The sequence below is a fragment of the Neofelis nebulosa genome, chromosome 1 (genome assembly GCF_028018385.1).
Source record: "Neofelis nebulosa isolate mNeoNeb1 chromosome 1, mNeoNeb1.pri, whole genome shotgun sequence".
NCBI lineage: Eukaryota > Metazoa > Chordata > Mammalia > Carnivora > Felidae > Neofelis > Neofelis nebulosa.
In genome coordinates this window covers 67160211-67183706 of record NC_080782.1, presented here as the reverse complement: position 1 = coordinate 67183706, position 23496 = coordinate 67160211, and the positions used below count along the sequence as shown (strand labels likewise).

General features: G+C 38.0%; 1 protein-coding gene across 1 annotated transcript in view; it reads right to left on the bottom strand.

Annotated features, from left to right (window-relative positions):
- Positions 1-23496, bottom strand: part of MCC (MCC regulator of WNT signaling pathway) — a 435778-nt gene that overhangs the window by 324977 nt on the left and 87305 nt on the right. The window contains exon 2 of the mRNA XM_058724854.1: positions 20620-20867. Within this exon, the coding sequence (XP_058580837.1) occupies positions 20620-20867 (248 nt within the window). The remainder of the gene's footprint in view (positions 1-20619; positions 20868-23496) is intronic.

The window sequence follows — 23496 nt, the reverse complement described above, 5'->3', positions numbered from 1 at the left end:
CTATTCCTGCTACATACATGCCTCACCTACGTAGCATATGACCTTCGGCCAGCCCAGTGTGTAGCCAACCAACAAACCCAGATATTGCCAATCAACAGTGCCCAGGGGCTTCGCATTTCTGATAAGGACCTAGACAGTTTGTGGTCTTCTTTTCCCCCAAACTGCAACCTAGAGAACTTTCCTGGACTCCATGCTTGATTGAGTTGCCAGTTTCCCCACTCAACAGTCAATCCTAGGTCTCTAATGGGCTCTATTTGTTGTCCTTAACAATTATTTGTGCCTTCTCTTTTTTTACTTTAGCATTCTTGCCAAGAAGTTATCAATTTCATAAATCTTTTTAAAAACTCATCTTTTGTTTTTATTGTGCCTCTATATTGTGTGCTTGTTTTGTATTTCATTAGTATTTCTTATTTTTATTATATCCCTTTTTCTATTTTGTGTTTATTTTGCTGTTCTTTTTCTAAATTCTTGGAATGGATGCTCAACTCAGCCCTTTTTTATTTTCTTATAAAGCCATCACATTTCCTCTAAGTGCTGCATTTCAATTAATATTTTCATAATCCTTCAATTCAAATTATTTTTAAATGGTCATAATTTTGTCTTAGCTCCATGGGCTATTTCAGAGTATGTTGCTTAATTTCCCATCATATGGGGTTTGGGCAGTGTTATTGATTTATAGGTTCATTCCAATATATGTAGAACGCAGGGCAATGAACCTATAGATCAATAACACTGCCAAGGAGATGTTTGTAATGTTTATTTATTCTGAGAGGTGTGGAGAGAGGTAGAGAGAGGGGGAGAGACAGAATCCCAAGCAGGCTCTGCACTCTGAGCACAGAACTCAACATGGGGCTCAATCTCATAAACCATGAGATCATGACCTGAGCGAAAATCAAGAGCTGGATGCTTAACTGATTGAGCCGCCCAGGCATCCCTGTCAGGCAGATTTTTACAATCCATTCTTACCATCTGTTTTTAAACTATAGAATTTAATCTATTTATTTTCAATTGAATTACTAATACAAGGATTAATTTCTTTCACCTCATTTTCTTCTTCCTATACATCTAATTTGTTCTATATTTATTTCTCTTTTCTTGCCCATTGAAAAATGTTCTCATTTCACTTTTTAAATCTATAGGTTTGACTGTTAAACATTTTCTTTCTAGGGGTGCCCGGCTGGCTCAGTCAGAAGAACATGAGACTCTTGATCTCGTGGTCATGACTTCGAGCCCCATTTTGGGTGTAGAGATTAGTTAAATAAGTAACTAACTAACTAAATAAATAAACTTTTGAAAATAAATAAAAATTTTAAAAAATACTTTCTTTCTGGGAATGCAAGCTGGTGCAACCACTCTGAAAAACAGTATGAAGGTTCCTCAAAAAACTAAAAATAGAACTACCCTATGACCCAGCCATTGCACTAACTAGGCATTTATCCATGGGATATAGGTGTGCTGTTTCGAAGGGACACATGCATCCCCATGTTTATAGCAGCACTATCAACAATAGCCAAAGTATGGAAAGAGCCCCAATGTCCATTGATGGATGAATGGATAAAGAAGATGTGGTATATATATACAATGGAGTATTACTTGGCAATCAAAAAGAATGAAATCTTGCCATTTGCAACTACGTGGATGGAACTGGAGGGTATTATGCTAAGTGAAATTAGTCAGTCAGAGAAAGACAAAAATCATATGACTTCACTCATATGAGGACTTTAAGAGACAAAACAGATGAACATAAGGGAAGGGAAACAAAAATAATATAAAAACAGGGAGGGGGACAAAACAGAAGAGACTAATAAATATGGAGAACAAACTGAGGGTTGCTGGAGGGGTTGTGGAAGGGGGGATGGGCTAAATGGGTAAGGGGCACTAAGGAATCTACTCCTGAAATCATTGTTGCACTATATGCTAACTAATTTGGATGTAAATTTAAAAAATAAAAAAAAATTTAAAAATTAAAAACAAATTAAAAACAAAAACAAAAAAATATTTTCTTTCTATTTTAGTGATTATGCTAGAAATTACAACATGCATCCTTAATTTATTAAAATCTAAAGCTTATGAGTTTATTTACCTATCTCTGGACCATATTAGGACCTTAGAAAATTTGAAATCTATCCATCCCACTCCCAACTTATAGGCTACTATTGTTTTATATTTATTTTCCCTAAAATCTCCAGAACACAGTATTATTGTTTTACTCTGCTTATTTATGTTTATCCATGTGTTCACCACTTTCTTTATTCTTCTTTTTCTCTTGCAACTCAGAACTTCTGTCTGGAACCACTACCATTTTGCTTGACATATATCTTTACAACTTATCTTAATGAAGAGAGGGATAGGGGCAGAGAGAGAGGGAGACACAGAATCTGAATCAGGCTCTAGGCTCTGAGCTGTCAACACAGAGCCCGACGCAGGGCTCGAACTCACAAACCGCAAGATCATGACCTGAGCCAAAGTCGGACGCTTAACCGACTGAGCCACCCAGGCGCCCCATTTTAATGTTTCTTTTTATCCTATTCTTTGTGTGTGTTTCTGTGTGTGTGTGTGTGTGTGTGTGTGTGTGTGTGTGTGTACGTATTTTCTCCTGTATTTCATAATATATTAAAGAGGGATTTTTTTCTATTTTTTAAATTTGGGGGCAGGCAGAGGGAGAGGGAGAGGGAGAATCTCAAACAGGCTCCAAGCCCAGAGTGGAGCCCAATGTGGGGCTCAAACCCACAACCCTGAGATCAGGACCTAAGCTAAAATCAAGAGTCAGACATTCAACCGACTGAGCTACCTAGGCACCCATGAAGTGGGATTATTTTGAGTGTTCTCCTTGCAGAGTCTCCATTCCATTTAAATTAAGTTTTTCTTCTTGTTTTGGTCTCTATTTCTCATTTTAGAGGAATTTCTCAGACATCTGGTGCTCTTTGGTTGTTTGCCCCATTAGGCCATATGATGTATTCCAGATTTCAGATCAACATTCCCAAAATGACTGTAGTTTATTGGGTTCAGTTCAGGAAACACCGATCTCTGCCATCTTAGATGAATGGGAACTTTATCAGACCAGGCATAGGCAGGAGTAACACAGACAAAATGGTTTTCATAAGCCTCACCCCCCTTCCTTCCTCAGATTTTTCTTCACAACTCGAATTTTCCTTCATCTACTGCTGTCCTTCAAGACCTTTCCTGTGGCTCCTCCCTCAATAGAATCACTTCAAGTAAAAATCTGGTTATCTTATTAATATACAGTAGGAATGACTGATAAGACTAAATATGTTGCCTGGTATTTGGTTTTTAGAAAATGGGGACAAAGCATTTCTTGGGGATATAACAAAGGAATAGACTCTCAGGATATAAAATACCCAACATCAAAGCAAATCAGCAGAAAGGTGTATGAAAATAGCCAACTCCCTTAATAAAAACAAACCTCTTATTCTACAAGACTGGCAATGGATGGAGAATCTCCACAACGGATGATGAAGAAGAACCTCATAACCTTAACTGTTGTCCTCTATGATTCACCTTCCCCTTTAGGATTTCCATCTAATTATGCCTGCATCCATTCCCAGGCCATAAAGAGGTAGACCTATTTCCCTTTGGTATGGTGGCCCAAGAATGGACAACTCTTAATTCCTTAATACCCCAAACAAAGCAAAGTGGCAGCATTCATAGAAGATTTTGCAAATGTCTAAAGAGAATTAACATAGGAGTGGCAAGAAACTACTACGGCATATCTGAGGTGACTTACCATTCGTGGGTACTAGCCCTACCCCATCGTAATTCCCAGTACAGCCCTATCTATCGGGTATTATCACAGTTCCCAATATTTACAAGCATAAGACCAGATAATCTAATTCCTCTCATCCCAAAAGCAAGGTAATGAAGACTGAGAAAGAAGCTATCTCCTGCACAAGTAGCAGACTGGTGGGCTATGAACTGTATCTAGCTCACAGATATATTTTGTCAGTTCTGCTCTACTTAAGAATCCTCTTTTAAAACTTTAGCCATCAACATTGAGAATCTGGAGAAATCATATTTAATAAAGGCAAAAATATGTTCTGGCATTGAACACACACACACACACACACACACACACAGGCATGAAACACACACACAAGATCTGGAAACATGTGGCCCCTTGTCCCACAGGGCAACATTCGGCTACAGTTGAGCATTAGCTACCCTTGGCAAATAGGCACATGCCTTCCAGTTTGCTGGAGCCTCCATCTAGTCAACTTTGCTTGCTTACATTGTCTACCTGCCTTCGGTAAACATTTGCAACCCTCATGAACTGCAGGTCTGCGTCTGATGACCTACTCTTTCTCAGGTGACAGGCTGGGAGGAACTACTAGCAATCACCTTCCCCTTCAGAGGACACCCCACCCTTCTCAGGGCTGTGGCTTCATAGACCTAAGTATACACCATATTATAGTCCCGATAGTCATATAAGAGGCATACACTTAAAATGGGTGCTTTTGTTATGAAGAGGGCTTTTGCCCAAAAGCCAGTACCATCTCACTAAACACTAACACACCCTTAGTGAGATTAAATCTCACTAAGTACTGTGTTGACATATACACAGCAAGGTGAAAATGTTGATGTTTACATCCCTGAGATTCTGGGTCTAGTTACTGTTACCCAAATGAGATACACTATGTGAAAAATGCTTTGAAGGATAATACAAACTAAGTAAAAAGAAAAAGGCATTGTGTAAAGTGCTAGAAAAATCTAAACATAATGAGTGTTTTGATTTTGGCATGAAAGCAACTAAAATAGGTGGCAATGGTAATTAAATTAACTCTTTAGGAGTCCAGGGTGGCATTTTCATGCCTAAATCTCGATGAAGAAATTCTTAACAAGAAAATGAAAACCATCTTGGAAATTGGAATTCTAAGTTTTTGTTAATACAGCAGGAGAAAAATAGAAAAGAATACAGCGGTGTGAACCGTTAGAAAAACAATTAAGTCAGGAGTCAGGAGAGGTATAGTCTAGCCCCAGCCATGTCACCAACTAACTCTGTGACATGAGAATTATCATTATTTAACACTTCCTCTCCATTTCCTCATCTATACTATGTAGAGTAAAACTAGATGATATGTAACAAACCCTCTGGGCTGTACTATAATTCAAGGGCAAACTTTTATCAAAATACTCTAAATCTTAAGTCAGATAAATCAAAGAAAACACTACAAATACCAAGAGACAAATCTGACATGATAATTAGTTTGCATTAAAATTTATCTAGAACTGACTTATACACATCCATAAAATGAAAGCTAAATAAATATACAATATATCAGATTAAATTCTGCTTCAACTAGAAGTGAGAATGTTTTTCTTGTAGATAGCAAACATAAATGGATCCACTGGAAACCGTACAAAATGCTTCCAAAACAACCATAAAAATTTAACTGATTTAAATAGTAACTTACTAATGTCCTTTTATTAATATTCTCCAATGAACTTGCAGTAGCCTTGAGAGAGATAAAACAGGAAGCAAAATAAGCCTTCCTGAGCCTTTTGTGATTTTAATGTTGAGTGACAGATTCTCTAGAATGAACAATGGACAATGAAAGAGTCTGGCCAAACTAAACACTTTCTGTGAGCAGACTGAGCCTTTATCTCAGCCAAGAAATCATTTTTACTCCATGAAAAGTATCTAAAATCTTGCCAAATTGTACCACTGCCACTGAAATTGGAATGGCTTCAACATTCCATAAATACAGTGACACTTAATGAATTGCTTCAGTTAAATCATGCTGGAGGGAAAATAGATGAACAATCTTATTGTGTTATATGTTGTTCAAAAGATACAATCAACACAGGTAATCAGGGGCGCCCTTCATGCCAGGATTACCCTTGAGATAGGCACATCTGGATTCCCATGAACTTTTTATTTTTTGCTGACTAAAATGAAGTAATTTATACCATTGGGAAGTGAGTTAAAATAATATATTCAAAAAGAGCAGCACCAAATAGCCAGAAAAAACAGCAAAAAATTAAATCAGAAAGAAAGAAGGACCAGTGTGTAATACTTGAAACATCATTTTCCAAGAATTTCGACCACCACAGAACAGCATAGTGACTTATAGGAGGTAATGACCTGCAAAAGAAATATAAACTATTTAATATCTCAAGAAATAAGGGTGCCTGGGTGACTCGGTTGAACATCCGACTTTGGCTCAGGTCATGATGTCATGGTTTTTGAGTTCCAGCCCCATATTGGGCTCTCTGCTGTCAGCACAGAGCCTGCTTCAGATCCTCTGTTCCCCTCTCTCTGCCCCTTCCTGCTCTCGCTCTTTCTCTCAAATATAAACATTTAAAAAAAAAATCTCAAAAAATACCTGAGAATCTGATGATCTTATATATGCTTGCTTAAAAGTTTAAAAAGGAATACACCAGGGGTGCCTGGGTGGCTCAGTTGGTTGAGCATCTGACTTTGGCTCAGGTCACAATCTCATGGTTCGTGAATTTGAGCCCCGCATCGGTCTCTGTGCTGATGGCTTGGAGCCTGGAGCCTGCTTCAGATTGTGTCTCTCTCCCTCTCTCTGCCCCTCTGCCACTCGCTTCTCTTTCTCTCTCTCAAAAATAAATAAACATTAAAAAAAAAAAAGAATGCACCCTGTTCTTTCCTTCTTACATTGTCCTTTATTGTTTCCTTTTGCCTGCAGTGACTGCAAAATGGACAGATGATAGTCAATGTACTACAAATAGATTTGACATCTTTAAGTGCAGAATTCAGAGTTCAGACTATGAAAAGTCAAATAAACACAAAGAATCAAAGTCCAAATATATCCAACACAGAAACATTTTCAGCCTGATAAATAACATACATCTGATTCTTGGTTATTTTCACTTTCTCAGATGGTGTCAAAGTCATTCGTTATCTTTGATTCCATTAGCTGTTTAGCACTTACATTCTTTTTTTTTTTTTTTTTTTTAAATTTTTTTTTCAACGTTTTTTATTTTATTTTTGGGACAGAGAGAGACAGAGCATGAACGGGGGAGGGGCAGAGAGAGAGGGAGACACAGAATCAGAAACAGGCTCCAGGCTCCGAGCCATCGGCCCAGAGCCTGACGCGGGGCTCGAACTCACGGACCGCAAGATCGTGACCTGGCTGAAGTCGGACGCTTAACCGACTGCGCCACCCAGGCGCCCCTAGCACTTACATTCTAATATACGGGTTCAGTTATCTGAGATCCCACAACACCTAAAATAACCACTGAGGTCATAACTTGGTAGGGGTTTGACGTGAAGTGATTTACAATATCCTCTTCTAGTCCCTTGTTCAGAAGATCTCTTGGCCTCTTCATGGCAAATGACATGATTTCTCAGGCTAAACGCAAACAGATTTTCTTTCTATTTCAATATTTTCTATTTTCCCTGAGTTAGGAAAAAGGAAAATATTTAGTTTTAGTGGATGCTGCTGATCTGTAGGTTACTAGATCTGGGATATATTAAGGAGATTATATTATATCCTTAATTATGCTCATAATTTGAAAGCAATATATGCCACATATAAGCTGCTGTAATAACCAAGATTTTTCTGCATTAATACACTTTCATTGTAGGATTATGTCGCTGTGTAGGCTGAGTTGAGCCTTCTTCTTCTCCTCCTCCTCACCTTCTCCCCTTCCTCCCCCCCTCCCCCCCTTCTTCTTCTCCTTCTCTCCCTCCTTCTCCTCCTTCTCCTCCTCCTTCTCCTCCTCCTTCTAAATAGCAAAGCCATTGCAATAGTCATTCTAGAAAATGTCTTTGCTGGTAATCTTAACAGTGTTTGGGCAACCTTATATCCTTTTTACCCCCTGACCCTGATGGGCTCTGTAAGTTACTGTCTGATAACAGAGTGATCATCAGCTTAAATGTCAAGAGCCCTAAACAGCCCAAGAAGACAAACTAGAAGAGAAAAAAAGCTCTAAGGTTTGTACGTGAAAGAATCCTTTAATACAGTGCTTCTCTCAGTCTTCACCCAAGTACTCCAAAGGCAGTGGGCAAAGAAGTGTGTAATTACCCCAAACCAGAGATTTCTTTCAAGTCTCATGTTTTACATTGAAAATTCAGGGGCGCCTGAGTGGCTCAGTTGGTTGAAATTCTGACTTCAGCTCAGATCATGGTCTCATGGTTCATGGGTTCAAGCCCCACATTGGGCTCACTGTTGTCAGCATGGAGCCTGCTCCAGATCCCCTGCCTCCACTTCCCCTTCCATGCTTGCGTTCTCTCTCTCAAAAATAAACAAAACATTTAAAAAAGAAAGAAAGTAAATTCATATATATTTTGAATTCTACTACTCATATATCAGCATTTCCTTTAATACAATTTTTTTAAACTTATCAGGTTATACAACTTTTCCTCCAAATAATCAATTACACTGATGCTTGAGATTATGCACCATGTTTGTTTGGGGGCATTTAATAACCTTCCCAGCACCCCCAACCACTTCCATGTGCTCCCCAAATGTTCACACAACTCAGTGTGAGGTACAAGGACATTTAACTCAATTACAGGTTAAATACTCTCTAATGAACTCTTCTCTACCTCATCACCACCTAGGTATGTTTTCTTATTTCTACATCCTTTTACTTCTTTCCAATTCTCCAAGATCATCTTGGGCTTTATTTATTTATTTATTTTTACAAGAGTCTTGTCTTGTTTCTCTGTCCAACAATGACTTTCCTTTCTCATCTCCTTTGCATACCTTGTTCACCTCACATGTGTTTTATTTGACCATATAGAACTCTGAACTAGTTCTATTTATATATTTTGTGTTTTTTTCCAGCTTTATTGACATGTTACTGACATATATATAACACATGTAAGTTTAAGGAGTGTAAAGCGATCATTTGACACACCATATATATTGCAAAACGATTACTGCAGGAAGCTTAGGTAACACCTCCATCCCCTCACATGATTATTATTTGTGTTTATGTGTGGTGATAACATTGAAGATCTACTCTTAAAAACTTTCAAGTATAGGGGCGCCTGGGTGGCGCAGTCGGTTAAGCGTCCGACTTCAGCCAGGTCACGATCTTGCGGTCCGTGAGTTCGAGCCCCGCGTCAGGCTCTGGGCTGATGGCGCGGAGCCTGGAGCCTGTTTCCGATTCTGTGTCTCCCTCTCTCTCTCTGCCCCTCCCCCGTTCATGCTCTGTCTCTCTCTGTCCCAAAAATAAATAAAAAACGTTGAAAAAAAAATTTTTTTAAGCTTTCAAGTATATAATACAATGTAATTAATTATAGTCACCATGCTGTACATTGGATCCCTAGAACTTACTCATCTTATAACTAAGCTTATACCCTTTGACTGACATGTCCCCATTTCTCCTGCCTCCAAACCCCTGACAACCACCATTCTACTCTATTTCTTTGAAATCAACGTTTTTGCATTCCACATATAAATGAGCACATACAGTACCTGTATTTCTCTGACATATTTTGCTTAGCATAATGCCCTTATGGTTCCATCCATGTTGTCACAAATGGCAGGATTCCTTCTTTGTCATGGCTGACTAGTACTCTCGTATAGATATATATGCCATATCTTCTTTATCCATTCATCCATCAGTGGACACTCAGATTGTCTCCATGTCTTAGGTATTGTGAATGATATTGCAATGAACATGGGAGTGCAGATACCTCTTCAATATACTAATTTCATTTCCTTCAGATATACACCTAGAAGTGGGATTCCTGTATCATTTGGTAATTCCATTTTTAATTTTTTAAGGAACCTCTACTATTATCCACAGTGGCTGCACCAATTAATATCTACACCAACAGTGTACAAGGGTTTCCTTTCTCCACATCCTTGCCAGTACTTATCTCTTGTCTTTTTGATGGTAGACATTCTAACAGGTGTGAGGTGATATCTCATTGCTGCTTTGATTTGCATTTCCCTGATAATTAGTAATGTTGAGTATCTTTTCATGTACCTGCTGGCCATTTGTAAGTCTTCTTTAGAAAAAAGTCTATTCAAGTCCTCCACCCATTTTCAATTTGCATTTTTTCCCTGTTATTGGGTTACAGGAGTGCCTCATATATTTTGGATATTAGTCTTTAATCAGATGGATGGTGTACAAATATTTTCTCCCATTCTATAGGTTTCCTTTCACTTTGCTAATTGTTTATTTTGCTGTGCAGAAGACTTTTAGTTTGATGTAGTCCCACTTACTTATTTTTGCTTTTGTTGCTTGTGCTTTTAGGGTCATATCCAGAAAATTGCTGCCAAGGCCAATGTCAGGGAGCTTTTTCCTATATTTTCTTCTATTAGTTTTACAGTTTCAGGTCTTATATTTAAGTCTTTAATCCATTTCAAGTTAATTTTTGTGAATGGTGTAAGACAGGGGTCCAATTTCATTCTTTTGCATGTGAATATCCAGTTTTCTCAATACTATTTATTGAGGAGACAATCTTTTCCCTATTCAGGATTCTTAGCTCCCTTGTCAAATATCAGCTGATACTATATGCATGGGCTTTTTTCTGGGCTCTTGATTCTATTCCTGTGGTCTAGCGTCTGTTTTTATGCCAATACCATATGGTTTTGATTACTATAGTTTTATAATATAGCTTGAAATCAGCAAGTGTGATCCCTCCAGCTTTGTTCTTCATTCTCAGGATTGCTTTGGCTATTTGGGTCTTTTGTGGTTCCATACAAATTTTAGGATTGTTTGCTCTATTTCTGTGAAAAAAATGCATTGAATTAAAAAAAATTTTAATGTTTATTTATTTTTGACAGAGAGAGAGAGAGAGAGAGAGAGAGAGACAGAGCATGAGCGGGGGAGGGGCAGAGACAGAGGGAGACACAGAATCCGAAGCAGGCTCCAGGCTCTGAGCTGTCAGCACAGAGCCCGATGCGGGGCTCGAACTCACAGACCGCGAGATCATGACCTGAGCTGAAGTCAGACGCTCAACGGACTGAGCCACCCAGGCACCCCAAATGCATTGAATTTTGATAGGGATTGCATTGAATCTACAGATGGCTTTGGGCCTTTTGTTTTCATTCATATTCATAATAATTTCACAAACTTAAGGGTAATTCTTTATGTGTATCACTTATCTACTGAAACATAACAAGCCATTACAAAACTTAGTGACTTGAAACAGCAATAACTCATTGTTTCTTGTGATTCTGTCAATAATTGGTCAATAATTTGGGCGGGGCTTACATGGGCAGTTCTCCGTCTTATCTCATCTAGACTCACTAACATAACTTGCAGTCATCTGGTAGCTCGACTGGGGATGGAAGAACTAAGACATGCACACTTATGTGTCTGGGCCATGTGTCTAGGCTATTGCCTAGGCCTCTCTGTGTGGTCCCTCACTGTTGTTAGTCTAGCCCAGACTTCTTTTCATGGTTGCAAGAATGTTCCAAGAAGTGGGGGTGCCTAGTGGCTCAGTCGGTAGAGCATGTGACTCTTGCTCTCAGGGTCGTGAGTTCAAGCCCCACATTGGTCATAAAGTTTACTAAAAAAATAATAATAATAAAATTAAAAAAAAAAATGTTCCAAGGAGTGAAGCAGGAAGCTGCAAAGCATTTCGAAGCCTAGGCTCTGAGAAGTATGAACAGACAAATCAGGAGGGTTTAGGAACTGCTCAAAAATAGGAAAGGCAATGATTAATAAAAAGAGATATAAGTCAAGATATAAATTAATCAGAGAACTGACCAAATCTACCCAAACTAAGTCTAAAGACCAATCAAACTACAGACAGTTGCTTGACAGTATTATTATTATGCAACAAAAGAATGTGAAATGACTGTTCCCATAATTTGGCTATTGTAGATAATACTGCTGTAAACATAAGGATACATGTATCCCTTTGAATTAGCACTTTTGTATTCTTTGTGTAAATACCTAGTAGCGCAATTGCTGGATCAGAGGGTAATTTGATTTTTAATTTTTTGAGGAACCTCCATACTGTTTTCCAGAGTGCCTGCACCAGTTTGCATTCCCCATCAACAGTACACCAACACCTGTTATTTTTTGTTTTTATTTTAGACATTCTGACAGTTGTGAGGTGATTCTCATTGTAGTTTTGACTTACATTTCCCTGATGATGAGTGATGTTGAGCATCTTTTCATGTGTCTGTTGGCGATCTGTATGTCTTCTTTGGAAAAATGTCTATTCATGTCTTCTGCTTTTTTTTAAATTGGATTATTCATCTTTTGGGTGTTGAGTTGTATAATTTCTGTATATATTTTGGATATTAACCCTTTATCAGATATGTCATTTGCAAATATCTTCTCCCATTCCATAAGTCGTCTTTTAGTTTTGTTGATTGTTTCCTTCACTGTGCAGAGCTTTTTATTTTGATGTGGTCCCAACAGTTTAGTTTTTATTTTGTTTCCCTTGTCTCAGGAGACATATCTAGAAAGAAGTTGATATGGCCAATGTCAAAGAAGTTACTGCCTGTGTTCTCTTCTAGGATTTTTATGGTTTCAGGTCTCACATTTAGCTCCTTAATCCATTTTCAATTTATTTTTGTGTACGGTGTAAGAAAGTGGTTCAGTTTCATTCTTTTGCATGTTGCTGTCCAGCTTTCCACAACATCGTTTGTTGAAGAGACATTCTTTTTCCCATTGGATATTCTTTCCAAGTGTCCATCAATTGATGAGTGGATAAAGAAGATGTGAGATTATATATATATACACATATAATAGAATATATATATTCCATATATATAATGGAACATTACTCAGCCATAAAAAAGAATAAAATCTTGCCATTTGAAAGGACATGGATGGAGCTAGAGAGAATAATGCTAAGTGAAGTAAGTCAGTCAGAGAAAGACAAATACCATATGATTTCACTCATATGTGGAATTTAAGAAACAAAATAAATAAGCAAAGAGGAAAAAAGAGAGAAACCAAGAAACAGACGCTTAACTATAAAGAACAAACTAAGGGCTACTGGAAGGGAAGTGGGTGGGAGGATGGGTTAAATAGGCCATGGGGATTAAGAAGTGTACTTGTGATGAACACCAGGTGATGTATGGAGGGTTGAATCACTGTATTGTACACCTGAAGCTAATATGGCACTGTATGTTAACTAACTGGAATTTAAATAAAAACTTAAAAAAAAAAAAAAAAGAAAGAAGGCAATTCCGTCTCCAAACTGCAAAATTTTGGCAAATCAATATAGGACCTTGTAATGCAACAAAACTATGTTGTACTTGTTGGAATCATAAAAAAAAAAAAAAAAAAAAAAAAAAAAAAAAAAAAAAAAAAAAAGTGAAATGGTATCTATTACTTAAAGACTTTAAAAGCCTATTCTAACTCCTGATTTAGGAGTAGAATAAATTAAATAAACATATTGTTCACTCTGTGACATAGAGCTTAAGAGTTTGCAAAAAAAAACTACCACTACCGCTAGTAAAAAAACAAACTTCCAGAACCTTCAAGTGGGACCAAAATCTACTGTGATTTCAGTCTAGTTTTATGCTAGTTGGGCAGTACTTTTAACACTGAATCACTCTCATGAGTGATTTTATTTAAAAGACTCTGTGTTAATTATTAATTGCTCACACAGAACCCATAGGGGATTTAAAACATTTTTTTTATTTTCTTAATTCACCAGCCAGAAACCTACATACTAGGGATAACCCAGCTGAATTGGAAAATGCCTTCTTGTCTCACTTAATTTAACCTGGTTCAAGAGTTTAGGAGAATTTTTATATACACAGAAAAAGCCCCAACAATATTTAAGAGTAACATTCATTCTGGAAAAAATTGGGATGTGTCAGGACTAGACAGGTTTTATGTATACTAACTAATTGTGGTTTTAATTTTTTGAAAGCAAGATACTAAACCAACATTCAGGGAGCTGCTTATTTATTTCTTTAGATCTGATAAGCAATCAGTATCTCCTTACATGTGGGGTTTGGAGACCTTTCTGCCTAAACTTATGTTCTTTGATCTTTTTTTTTACTTTGAGTTCCTGTTAAGTAAAAGCCTTGCTATTTTGGTTTCTCTGAGACACTTCAGTACTTTGTATGTTCCTGCTGGACCACAGGGGCATTACCAGAGCAGTAATGAAGTCTGAAACATCAGGTGGGAATATAACTTAAGGCAAGACCAATAAAGTATCTTTGAAGATATAGGTTATTGGAAAATGTGCCCAGTGTTCTAATCTTAGCATAAATTAAACTTAGTTGTATTAATTAACAGGTTTTAATGTCTGCTGTCTTAAACAATGTTTTAAAACTATAGGGATTTGATTCAAATAAGTTCTTGGGCTCTCTGAGATCTGACCAAAGGAAGAAAAACAAGTGCCCCCAAAGATCTAAAAAGCATAGGCTTGTAACAACCTCATTAGGCAAACTTGAAGGATTTTATCAATTCTCCTCAGGCAATTCAGTGGTGTTTTTCAGTGGTCCTCACCCTGAAGCACTACCTCTTTCACAAAATTCACACATTTGACAAAAATATGTGGAAATCATGTGTAAAGTTTACAGGTTGGTTGAAGTAAAAAACTATTTATTTAAAAGGGCATGTTTAAATAAAGGCTTCAATGGAATGGTGAACATGTATAAATATCTAAAGTTAGGATTTTTTTTTAACTCCAGTCTTTCCTAATCACAAAGAAAATTGAAAAAAAAATTAAATCATGGTTTTTAAAATGTGATTTAATTTTTAAAATTTACATTTCAAAATGAAAAAAATTAAATCACAAAATTTTAAATGAAAATTACAAGTGATTATAATAAATCTAAATCACTTGTTTTCCACTGGGAAATTAGGGAGCACACATTAAACCTCATAACTATTTTGATGTAATGTATGCCATCACTTCACTGCCAAAGGGATGGGTTTACCTAGCAGGAATTGTCCTCTCAGATCCCTTCTCAAGACCCTGGGGACCATGTGCCGACAATTTCTGGGAGTGGCCTCTGGATGGCAGTATTCTTTTAGTTGGCATCTTGATCATTAAGACTAAGTTCAGGGGACTCCGAGAATCATCTTTTTCAATAATCAACGTTTTAGTGTTCTCAACTCCTTATTAGCTCTGTGGCTTAGAGCAAGGCAAGTAACTTCTTCAAGTCTCAATGTCTTCCACTGTCTATGGAAGATTCTATTCTAAACTTGGAAGGTAGTCACAAGGATTAGAGATGATAATGATAATTATTATAGGAACACTATTATTTATTGAAAACCTAATGTGAATAGGCACTGTGTAGGAACTTTACAAATGATATCTCACTAAGTCCTTCCAATTATCCTCTAATGCAGGTATTACCACTTTATCTTTACAGATAAGAAAACTGAAGCTGAGAATAATCAAGAATGCAACCTAAATCCCATAGCCACTCAGTGGTAAACCTGGAATTTCTTTCTAAGCATATAATACAAGTAAAGTGCCTACCAAAGTGCCTTGTGCACAGTAAATATTAGTAATTTTTAACCATTTTTAACATTGTTATTTCTATAACTTAAGTTTTATATAACTGTTGTCTGAAAGACATTAAAAATTTTTAATATTATTTCTAAGTGGACATAAAAGAGATATAAAAATCTATTATGATCTAGTTGTTCAGATATCTTAATTTTTCCCCAAAGTATATTTCAGCGGAGAATGTAAGGACAAAGCGAAGATTTGTAAATAAAAGTTATGGTCAATTAAATGTGTGAAATGTTATATATTTTATTCTTCTCCTGGAGAGTCGCAAGAAATATTAGCATATTAAAGACTCAGAGATGTCTTGCAATAAAGAAAACTATTAATCTAGTTTAATCCAAAGCTTTCAAATGTATTTTAAAAAGTAATTCTTTCTTCACAAAATATTTATGACCATCCTTTGAAACCGGTTTTCTGTGGAAAACATTTGAGAAAAATGAATCTTTCGAAATTCCTCTTCCAACTTGAGCATGTAATGTTTTGATAACTCTTCTTTTTCTGCCAACTCAACTCCCTGCTGTGGATGTGGTGTGAAATGTCACGACTGACAATAAAATCTTTCTGACACTTTACTGTTAAACCTAACTTTTTCTCAGGCTTTTCTTACAGCAGTGCAACATTCTTTCTACTTCTGTCCATATTGCAACCACAGGTAAAACTTGCCTGAAACTCCTGCTCACAGTCTTTCTTATCTTCTGCACCATTCAGTTGCTTCTAAACTTCTGTTGACTCTAACTTAAATTTTATTGCTACTTAAATTGCCATGTGATTATAACTTCACATTTAAATTATAAGTTCCTTGGTGTCTGGAACCATGCATTGTGCTGCCATTTATCCCTGAAAAAGCATGAACACTGTGCACTGCCCATTCAACAAATGCAGCAAATATACACTAAACATCTCTAATATGCCAAGCTCTGTTCCAGGTGCTGGGGTATAGTAGTACCCCTGTAAGGCTGTCAGTACTTTAGTGGAACTTTCATTGTACTAGGGGAGATACATAAATGAGTCTTAGAATAAGTACATAATGTAATGTAATGTGAGATGTAAGTGGTATGAAGCAACAAGGCATGTGAAAAGGCCTCTAGGGGCGCCTGGGTGACTCAGCCGGTTAAGTGTCCGACTTTGGCTCAGGTCATGATCTCATGGTTCATGAGTTTGAGCCCCGCATCGGGCTCTGTGCCAACAGCTCAGAGCCTGGAGCCTACTTCAGACTCTGTGTCTCCTTCTCTCTCTGTCCCTCCCCTGCTCACTCTGTCTCTCAAAAATAAATGTTAAAAAAATTTTTTTTAAAAAGAAAAGGCCTGGGGCGCCTGGGTGGCTCAGTCGGTTAAACATCCGACTTCGGCTCAGGTCATGATCTCATGGTCCGTGAGTTCGAGCCCCGTGTAGGGCTCTGTACTGACAGCTCAGAGCCTGGAGCCCGTTTCAGATTCTGTGTCTCCCTCTCTCTCTGACCCTCCCCTGTTCATGTTCTGTCTCTCTCTGTCTCAAAAATAAATAAATGTTAAAAAAAAAAATAAAAAAGAAAAATAAAAAAGAAAAAAAGAAAAGGCCTCTAATGAAGGAATATTTAAGATGAAATCTGAATAACCGAAAATGAGGTCAGAAAGAAGAGTGTTCTAGACAAGAGGAAAGGGCCAGGGCAAAGGCTGAAAGCTGGCTCAATTTTCTAAGTTAGAGGAAAACAGGAAGGTCAGTGTGGCTAGAACAAGCATAATAGGTCAGGGCAATCAGCATGATAACACTTACAGTGGTGGGTATGAGCCAGACTGCAGTATGGAATTTGGACATCATTTTAGATGATATGGAAGCCATGGAATGCTGCAGACATGGGAATGAGCTAAGCATGTTTCCATAATGTTAAGAAGACCACTCTGACTGCAGGATAAATAATGGAATACAGGGGGTCAAGGTAGGCATCAGGGATGCCAGTTATAGGCTATCTTAGTAATTAAGGCAAGACATGATGGTGATTTAGGCAAGGGTGGTGGCAAGGGAGCAAAGGAGAGTAGACAGATTCTGGATGTATTTTGACAAAAGAGACAACAGGACTCGCTGGCTTGAGCAAATGAGAGGGTGGTGATATTGTCAATATGGGGATATCTGGGAGATCAGTGACCCTGAGAGGAAGACTAAGGAAGGGGGTCAAGAATCCTTTTGACCTTGTTAAAGGTGAGAGGTCTATAAGACATCCAGGAATATGTGTCATTTTTACCTGATTTGGCAGCTCATGGGAAAAAGCAGGGCTAGATACATACATTGGAGTCGCTGGTACAAAAAACATTATTTGAAGTCATGGGCACTAAATCATCCTGGGAGAGATCGTAACTCCAAGGCACCCTAGAGACCAAGACTGAGAAAGGGAAGCCAAAATGGCAGGCAGAAACCCAGGAGAATGTTGTGTTGAGAAGTCCAAAAGAATAAAGTGCAGCTGGAGTGAGGGAGTAGTCAGCTGAGTAAAATGGCAAAGATCCAGAAGAGGACCAAGTTGGTCAACATGGAGGCAATCGGAGCGGGTCCATTGGAGCAGTGATGACCAAAGCTGGGAAGAGTGGGTTGAAGGCAGAGGTGAGGACTGGTAAACACTCAGTGTAGACAAACTCTTCATAAAGTTCTGCTGAGAAGAGGAGCATAGAAGTGGGACAGGAGCCAGAAGGGACACGGAGCCAGGAAAGGGCTCCCCTGATCCCAAGATGGGAAGTATTAGACTCTACCTACATGGAATCAGAAGAGAAGATTGCAATGTGGAAAAGAGAGGGACTCATAACTCATTGTTTAATTATTGTAGAGTTTTAAATGTATTTGTCTCACATTGGATTGAAGAGGAGACTGTTTTCCAACATACGAGTTGCAACTGTGACAATCAATAGGAAATGAAACTGAGTGGCAGTAACGATAATATTAACTTGTATATAGGGCTAATTATGTGATAGGGACTGTTTTATGTGCTTTTCATATGTATATTTAACATCTAAATTCCTTTAAATAACAATTATTGTTCTCACGCTACACTTGATGGGGAAACTGAGATATGGAGAGTTAAGTAACTTGTCTGATGTCATGGAGGCAGGAAGTGACAGAACCAGGATTCACACTCAAATGATCTGACTTTGAAGCTTTAACTACCAGGATAAACTGGCACAGGGTTGCACATCTGCTGGCATTTCCTCAGTTCACAAACTGTTTTATGACTCACCAGCCCTCAATTACCTCTTTTTTCTCCAAGTCATACAGTTACAAAGGTTGAAAGGAATTGTTTTTCAACTCTTTCTCTAGTTAGGGCAATCCTATGAAATGGCCCATTCAATTAGATGTGGGCAGCAATTCTATCAAAACTGTCCCTTTTAGAATATTTATAAACTACACATTAAAATAAAAATTTTGACTGTATAGGTTTTTTTCCATACAAGCATTCCTCCTATATACACAGTAAATATTACTTCAGTGACCACATGTGATTCACTCGTTGGAATATACCACAGTTTACTTCAAATGTGTATGTGTGTGTGCTTATTAATTTATGTAAGATGGCCATGTTCTTGGCAGAAAAATTAGAAAATACAGCTTACAAAAAGAATTCCACTCATCTTTCATTTAATACACATTACTGTGTGTGCATTTTAGGTCACGCAAGTATTACAAATCATACTTTCAAATGCTATTTAAAAGCATGAGGAGGGGCACCTGGGTGGCTCAGTTGGTTAAGTGTCCGACTCTTGATTTCGACTCAGGTCATGATCTCACGTTCATAGGATCGAGCCCCATGTTGGGCTCTGTGCTGATAGCACAGAGCCTGCTTGGGATTCTCTCCCTCTTTCCTCTTTCTCTGCCCCCCAGCACATGTGTGTACACACACACACATCCTCTCTTTCACTCTCTCTCTCAAAATAAATAAATAAACATTTTAAAAAGCATGAGGAAAATGCAAAAGAAGAATTTCAGGATACAAAACTATAGAAAGTATGTGAAAAAAATAGTAAAAAACAATTAAATCACATATAGACACATGAGAAAGAGAAAGAGAAATCTAAACAGTAGCTATTATTTCTGGATGTGAGATATTAAGGATGATTTTTATTTTCTTCTGATTGCCTTTCCCCCCTTATTTTTCTATAATGAACATATATTACTTTAATACTCAGAAAAATGTTACTTCAAAAATTAAATATTTCTACCTATTATGCTGAGAGCACATGCATTACCAGACATCTGATTTGAAGCTAAAATGGAATCCATTAAGATAGTAAGGCATAGGGGATATGAGGACACGTTTATTATTTCAATTACTCAATAATAATGCTCCAAATGATTTCACTGCCAAGAGCACTGTTCAGAATGTGTGTGTGTGTGTGTGTGTGTGTGTGTGTGTGTGTGTGTGTTGTGGGGCACTACATAATTATCTATGCTAATTAGTATATATTTAACAAATGATGGACAATTAACATGGAGCTTTGTTTCCTGCCACTAGATCTACCTCGGAGAAAAAGAAACAGAGGAAGAGAGAGATCCAGGAAACATTTTCAAGGAAAAAATTTTTTTTAATTCCTTTAAATATAATAGAAAATTCAGATACTTTCCTCTGGCCCTTTGTTCAGGCTACCCTTTCAGATGCTTCTTGTTTTTCCCTTTAAATCTTTCCATTGTGAAAAATTATAAATATACTAACAATACATAAACATTTGAGTGCTCAAAAAAATGTACTATAAACCCCATGCTCCCATCACCCAGCTTCAATAATTATCAACATTTTGTGGGGCCTTTCTTTCTAATTGCTTATCTTGCACTAGTAGGAAACAATAATACTTATGAACAGGAAAACTCTGTAGAAAAAATTTTAAAGATTAAGCAAACAAGAGATGGGTTTTTTAAAACCTCACTGCACAGAGCTGCACTAAACTTTGAAGGAGTCCCCAAATAGCTTCTGAGGCCTACTGGTGCAGTCACCACCTTTCCCATCCAATGTGCCCCCTTCTTCTCCAACAGCTAAATAGCTATGCATTATTACGCTTGGAAAATGGAAGAACTAAAATAAAGAATGCACTAAGCTCATAACTGTGAAACTGTAAGGCAGAATTGGGGGAAGTAGGGAACATTCACCCAGGGAAAGTGTGGCCAAGAAGACAGCCTGCAGATGAGCCAGCAGCAGGCTGGGCAGGCCACTCTCATTTACAGAGGTCACCAAGCAGGGCTAGTGGAGCACTACCAAACTGTCGCCTGGTTGTACCTACCCAAACTGTTGTCGCTGCTTGTGGGCCAGGATGCAATTCTATCCCTCAGCTTCTTCTTTTTACAGGAGTTGTCTGACTTCTCAGAAAGACCTACTTCCTCCTTCCTAATTTCTCGAACGAGCTGCATGCGGCACCTTGTAAAATCCTGAAAGGAAATCTTCCCATGTTCATCTGCGCCCAACTGGTTCATGATCTCAGCCACAGACTCTTCCATATTCAGTTGGCGGCAGACCATCAATAAGTCATTTCTACAGGAGGGTTGGACAGAAGAAAACTTGTTAGGAGAGACATTTGAGCTGGAGAACGTGGTCAATGGGGGTGGGGGATGGGTGGAAAGAGCATTTCTTGAACATATCCACACACAGGAAACCTATTTCCAACTTCCTCATTCCTTCTAGAAAAGTGGTAAGTGTGCAAAAAGATCTGTTTCATCTGGGTGATTCTAGACAAGAACTCTATTTAATTATTTGGAAGAGTGTGGTGCCTGGGTAGCTCAGTTGTTAAGCATCTGACTTCAGCTCAGGTCATGATCTCACAGTTCATGAGTTCAGTCCCACATCAGGTGAGCACAACCCCTGCTTTGGGTAAAAACACAAGCCCTGCTTCAGGTGAGCCCTGCTTTTCTCTCTCTCTCTCTCTCTCTCTCTCTCTCTCTCTCTCTCTCTCTCTCGCTGTCTCTCTCTCTCTCTCTCTCTCTGCCCTTCACTCACTTGTGTTCACTTGCTCTCTCTCTCTCTCTCTCTCCTCAAAAAAACCCAAAAAATTATTTGGAAGAGTGGAGCAACTTAGAATCTTTTGGTTCTCTTTTTCCTCCTGTCTCCAGGCCTCTTCCTCCCTGTCTTTCTTTTGAAATTGATGGAGCACCTGTAGAATGCAGCCCTGTAATCTCACTACAAGATAAAGTTTCAGAACATAGAAAAGACATTGTTTCTCCCTTTGGCAGAGTTTAAAATCTAGTCCAGTTGTAAAAGAACAACAAAGATTTTAACAAGCTTGTTCTGAACCAATCAGCAAACTTTAGCACTTCTTTCAAAGACTATTTAATCTCAACTTGCATGACTCACTGCTGGCCTACCTCTGGTTTTTCTTAATCTTCTTTGAGTATTTTCCATCTTCTCACCAGCAACTAGCCCTAAGACTCAGAGCAGGAGTCAAAATCCCACACATCTTCCAGGACTAGGACATTATGTAAATGTGAGAAGTGGATGGATCTAAGACAAGAGGGGCTGGTCGAGCCTGGGGCTGGACTAGAGAAGGATACCCAGCCTGTATGTTCTCAAATTTAAAAATCAAAAATAAAACTAATTAAAAAGGAACAATAAGAACAACAACATGATGCTGGCCAAGAGCACTTGTCTAGAGGACATCATTTGACCCCTGACACATAAGTCTTGTTCTTTTCTATCTGCATTCCTTGGGGAAACATATTGTTCATATTGCTCCAACTAGAAGTCTCAATGAAGGTCAAAGGATTACGGAATTTAAGAGCTGGAAGAGACATAAGAAACTCGTCCACGGTCACAAACAAAGCTAACTTGTGCTCCTGTCTCAACACACCACCAAAGTTCAATTATTTTGAGGACATGGCCAATTTGATGTTTTCTGATATCTGAAACCTAACCATGCAAAGTAAGACCAATTGCTGTCTTCCAGCCACCCTTCACCACTGCTGCTCCTGGTCAGGACTACTACAGTTTCCCCGCCTTCCCGACGCTCATGGAATGATAGATAATTTTAATTTCTTCTCCTTCACTCCATCTTACCCTTAATTTCCCCCTCCCTGGTTCCCAGTGTCCAGTTTATTGTCAAATTTCTGTTCCTCCTGTCCTTGGAATGCTTTTATATTTACTCTTAATTGGGGTTTTCTGCTACATTACACTAGTTTCTCTAGCCAATCACCCTGCTCCCATATGTCATTCCATCTTCACGTTTTAGAAATATTTTTACACATAGCTACATGTTTTATTTTATTGTGTGTGTATGTGTGTGTACATATGTGTATTATGTATATGCCTATGTACATATAATTATGTCTTTCTATTTGGAGGGTAGGTGGATGGGTAGATGAATAAATAAACATACACATAAAAGTAGGAATGGCAGATTAAATTATTAGTCTTAATTTTTCATTCCCCTGGAGTAGTGCTATACATCCATACCCTTGCCTTGACCTCAGGGCTAAGGACACTCATGGTAGGTATGTCTTTCCTTTTCCCTTAACTTTAGGCTTGACATCGAACTTGCTTTGGTTCCCTGGGATGTTAGCATATATATATTTATGCAGTTGGGCTTGTCCCTGGCCACTTTTCCCTTCATTGTGAAAAGAACAAACCACAGTAGCCATTAACCCTCTAATTTGGGCCCCACTTCAGCCAACCTGTAGACCCGTAGCCTAAAAAGAGCCACTTCAGCTGACCCCAAGATGTATGATCAAGGATAAGGTCTTGTTTCTGCCAGTGAGATTTTGTGATTCCTCCCCAGCAATAACTAACACTGGAACAGTGCTTTGTTTTGTTTTGTTTTGTTTTGTTTTAGTGCATTCATATGCTTATCTTTTTTTCCCTTCCCTGATTACAACTTAATATTCAGCTGGATTCATCCAAGACTTCAGGATGTTAGGATCGCTAAAGCAGTAATGCAAATAGAAGGCAAGGGTCAATGTTCTAATATAAAAATTTTATATTCTAATATAGAAATTTCTTGTTTATATTTTCAGATAATAGCCTTAACAGTTAGGCTTGGTAGGAAATAAAGAGGTTTTCTAAATTCCAGAAGTTCACATAAAAAGATGTCACTAACATTTTCTGAATGGTAGGAAAATGGTGTCTTCACTGTTATGTTTGCCTATCTGTATTTTGTAACTTTCTATAACATACT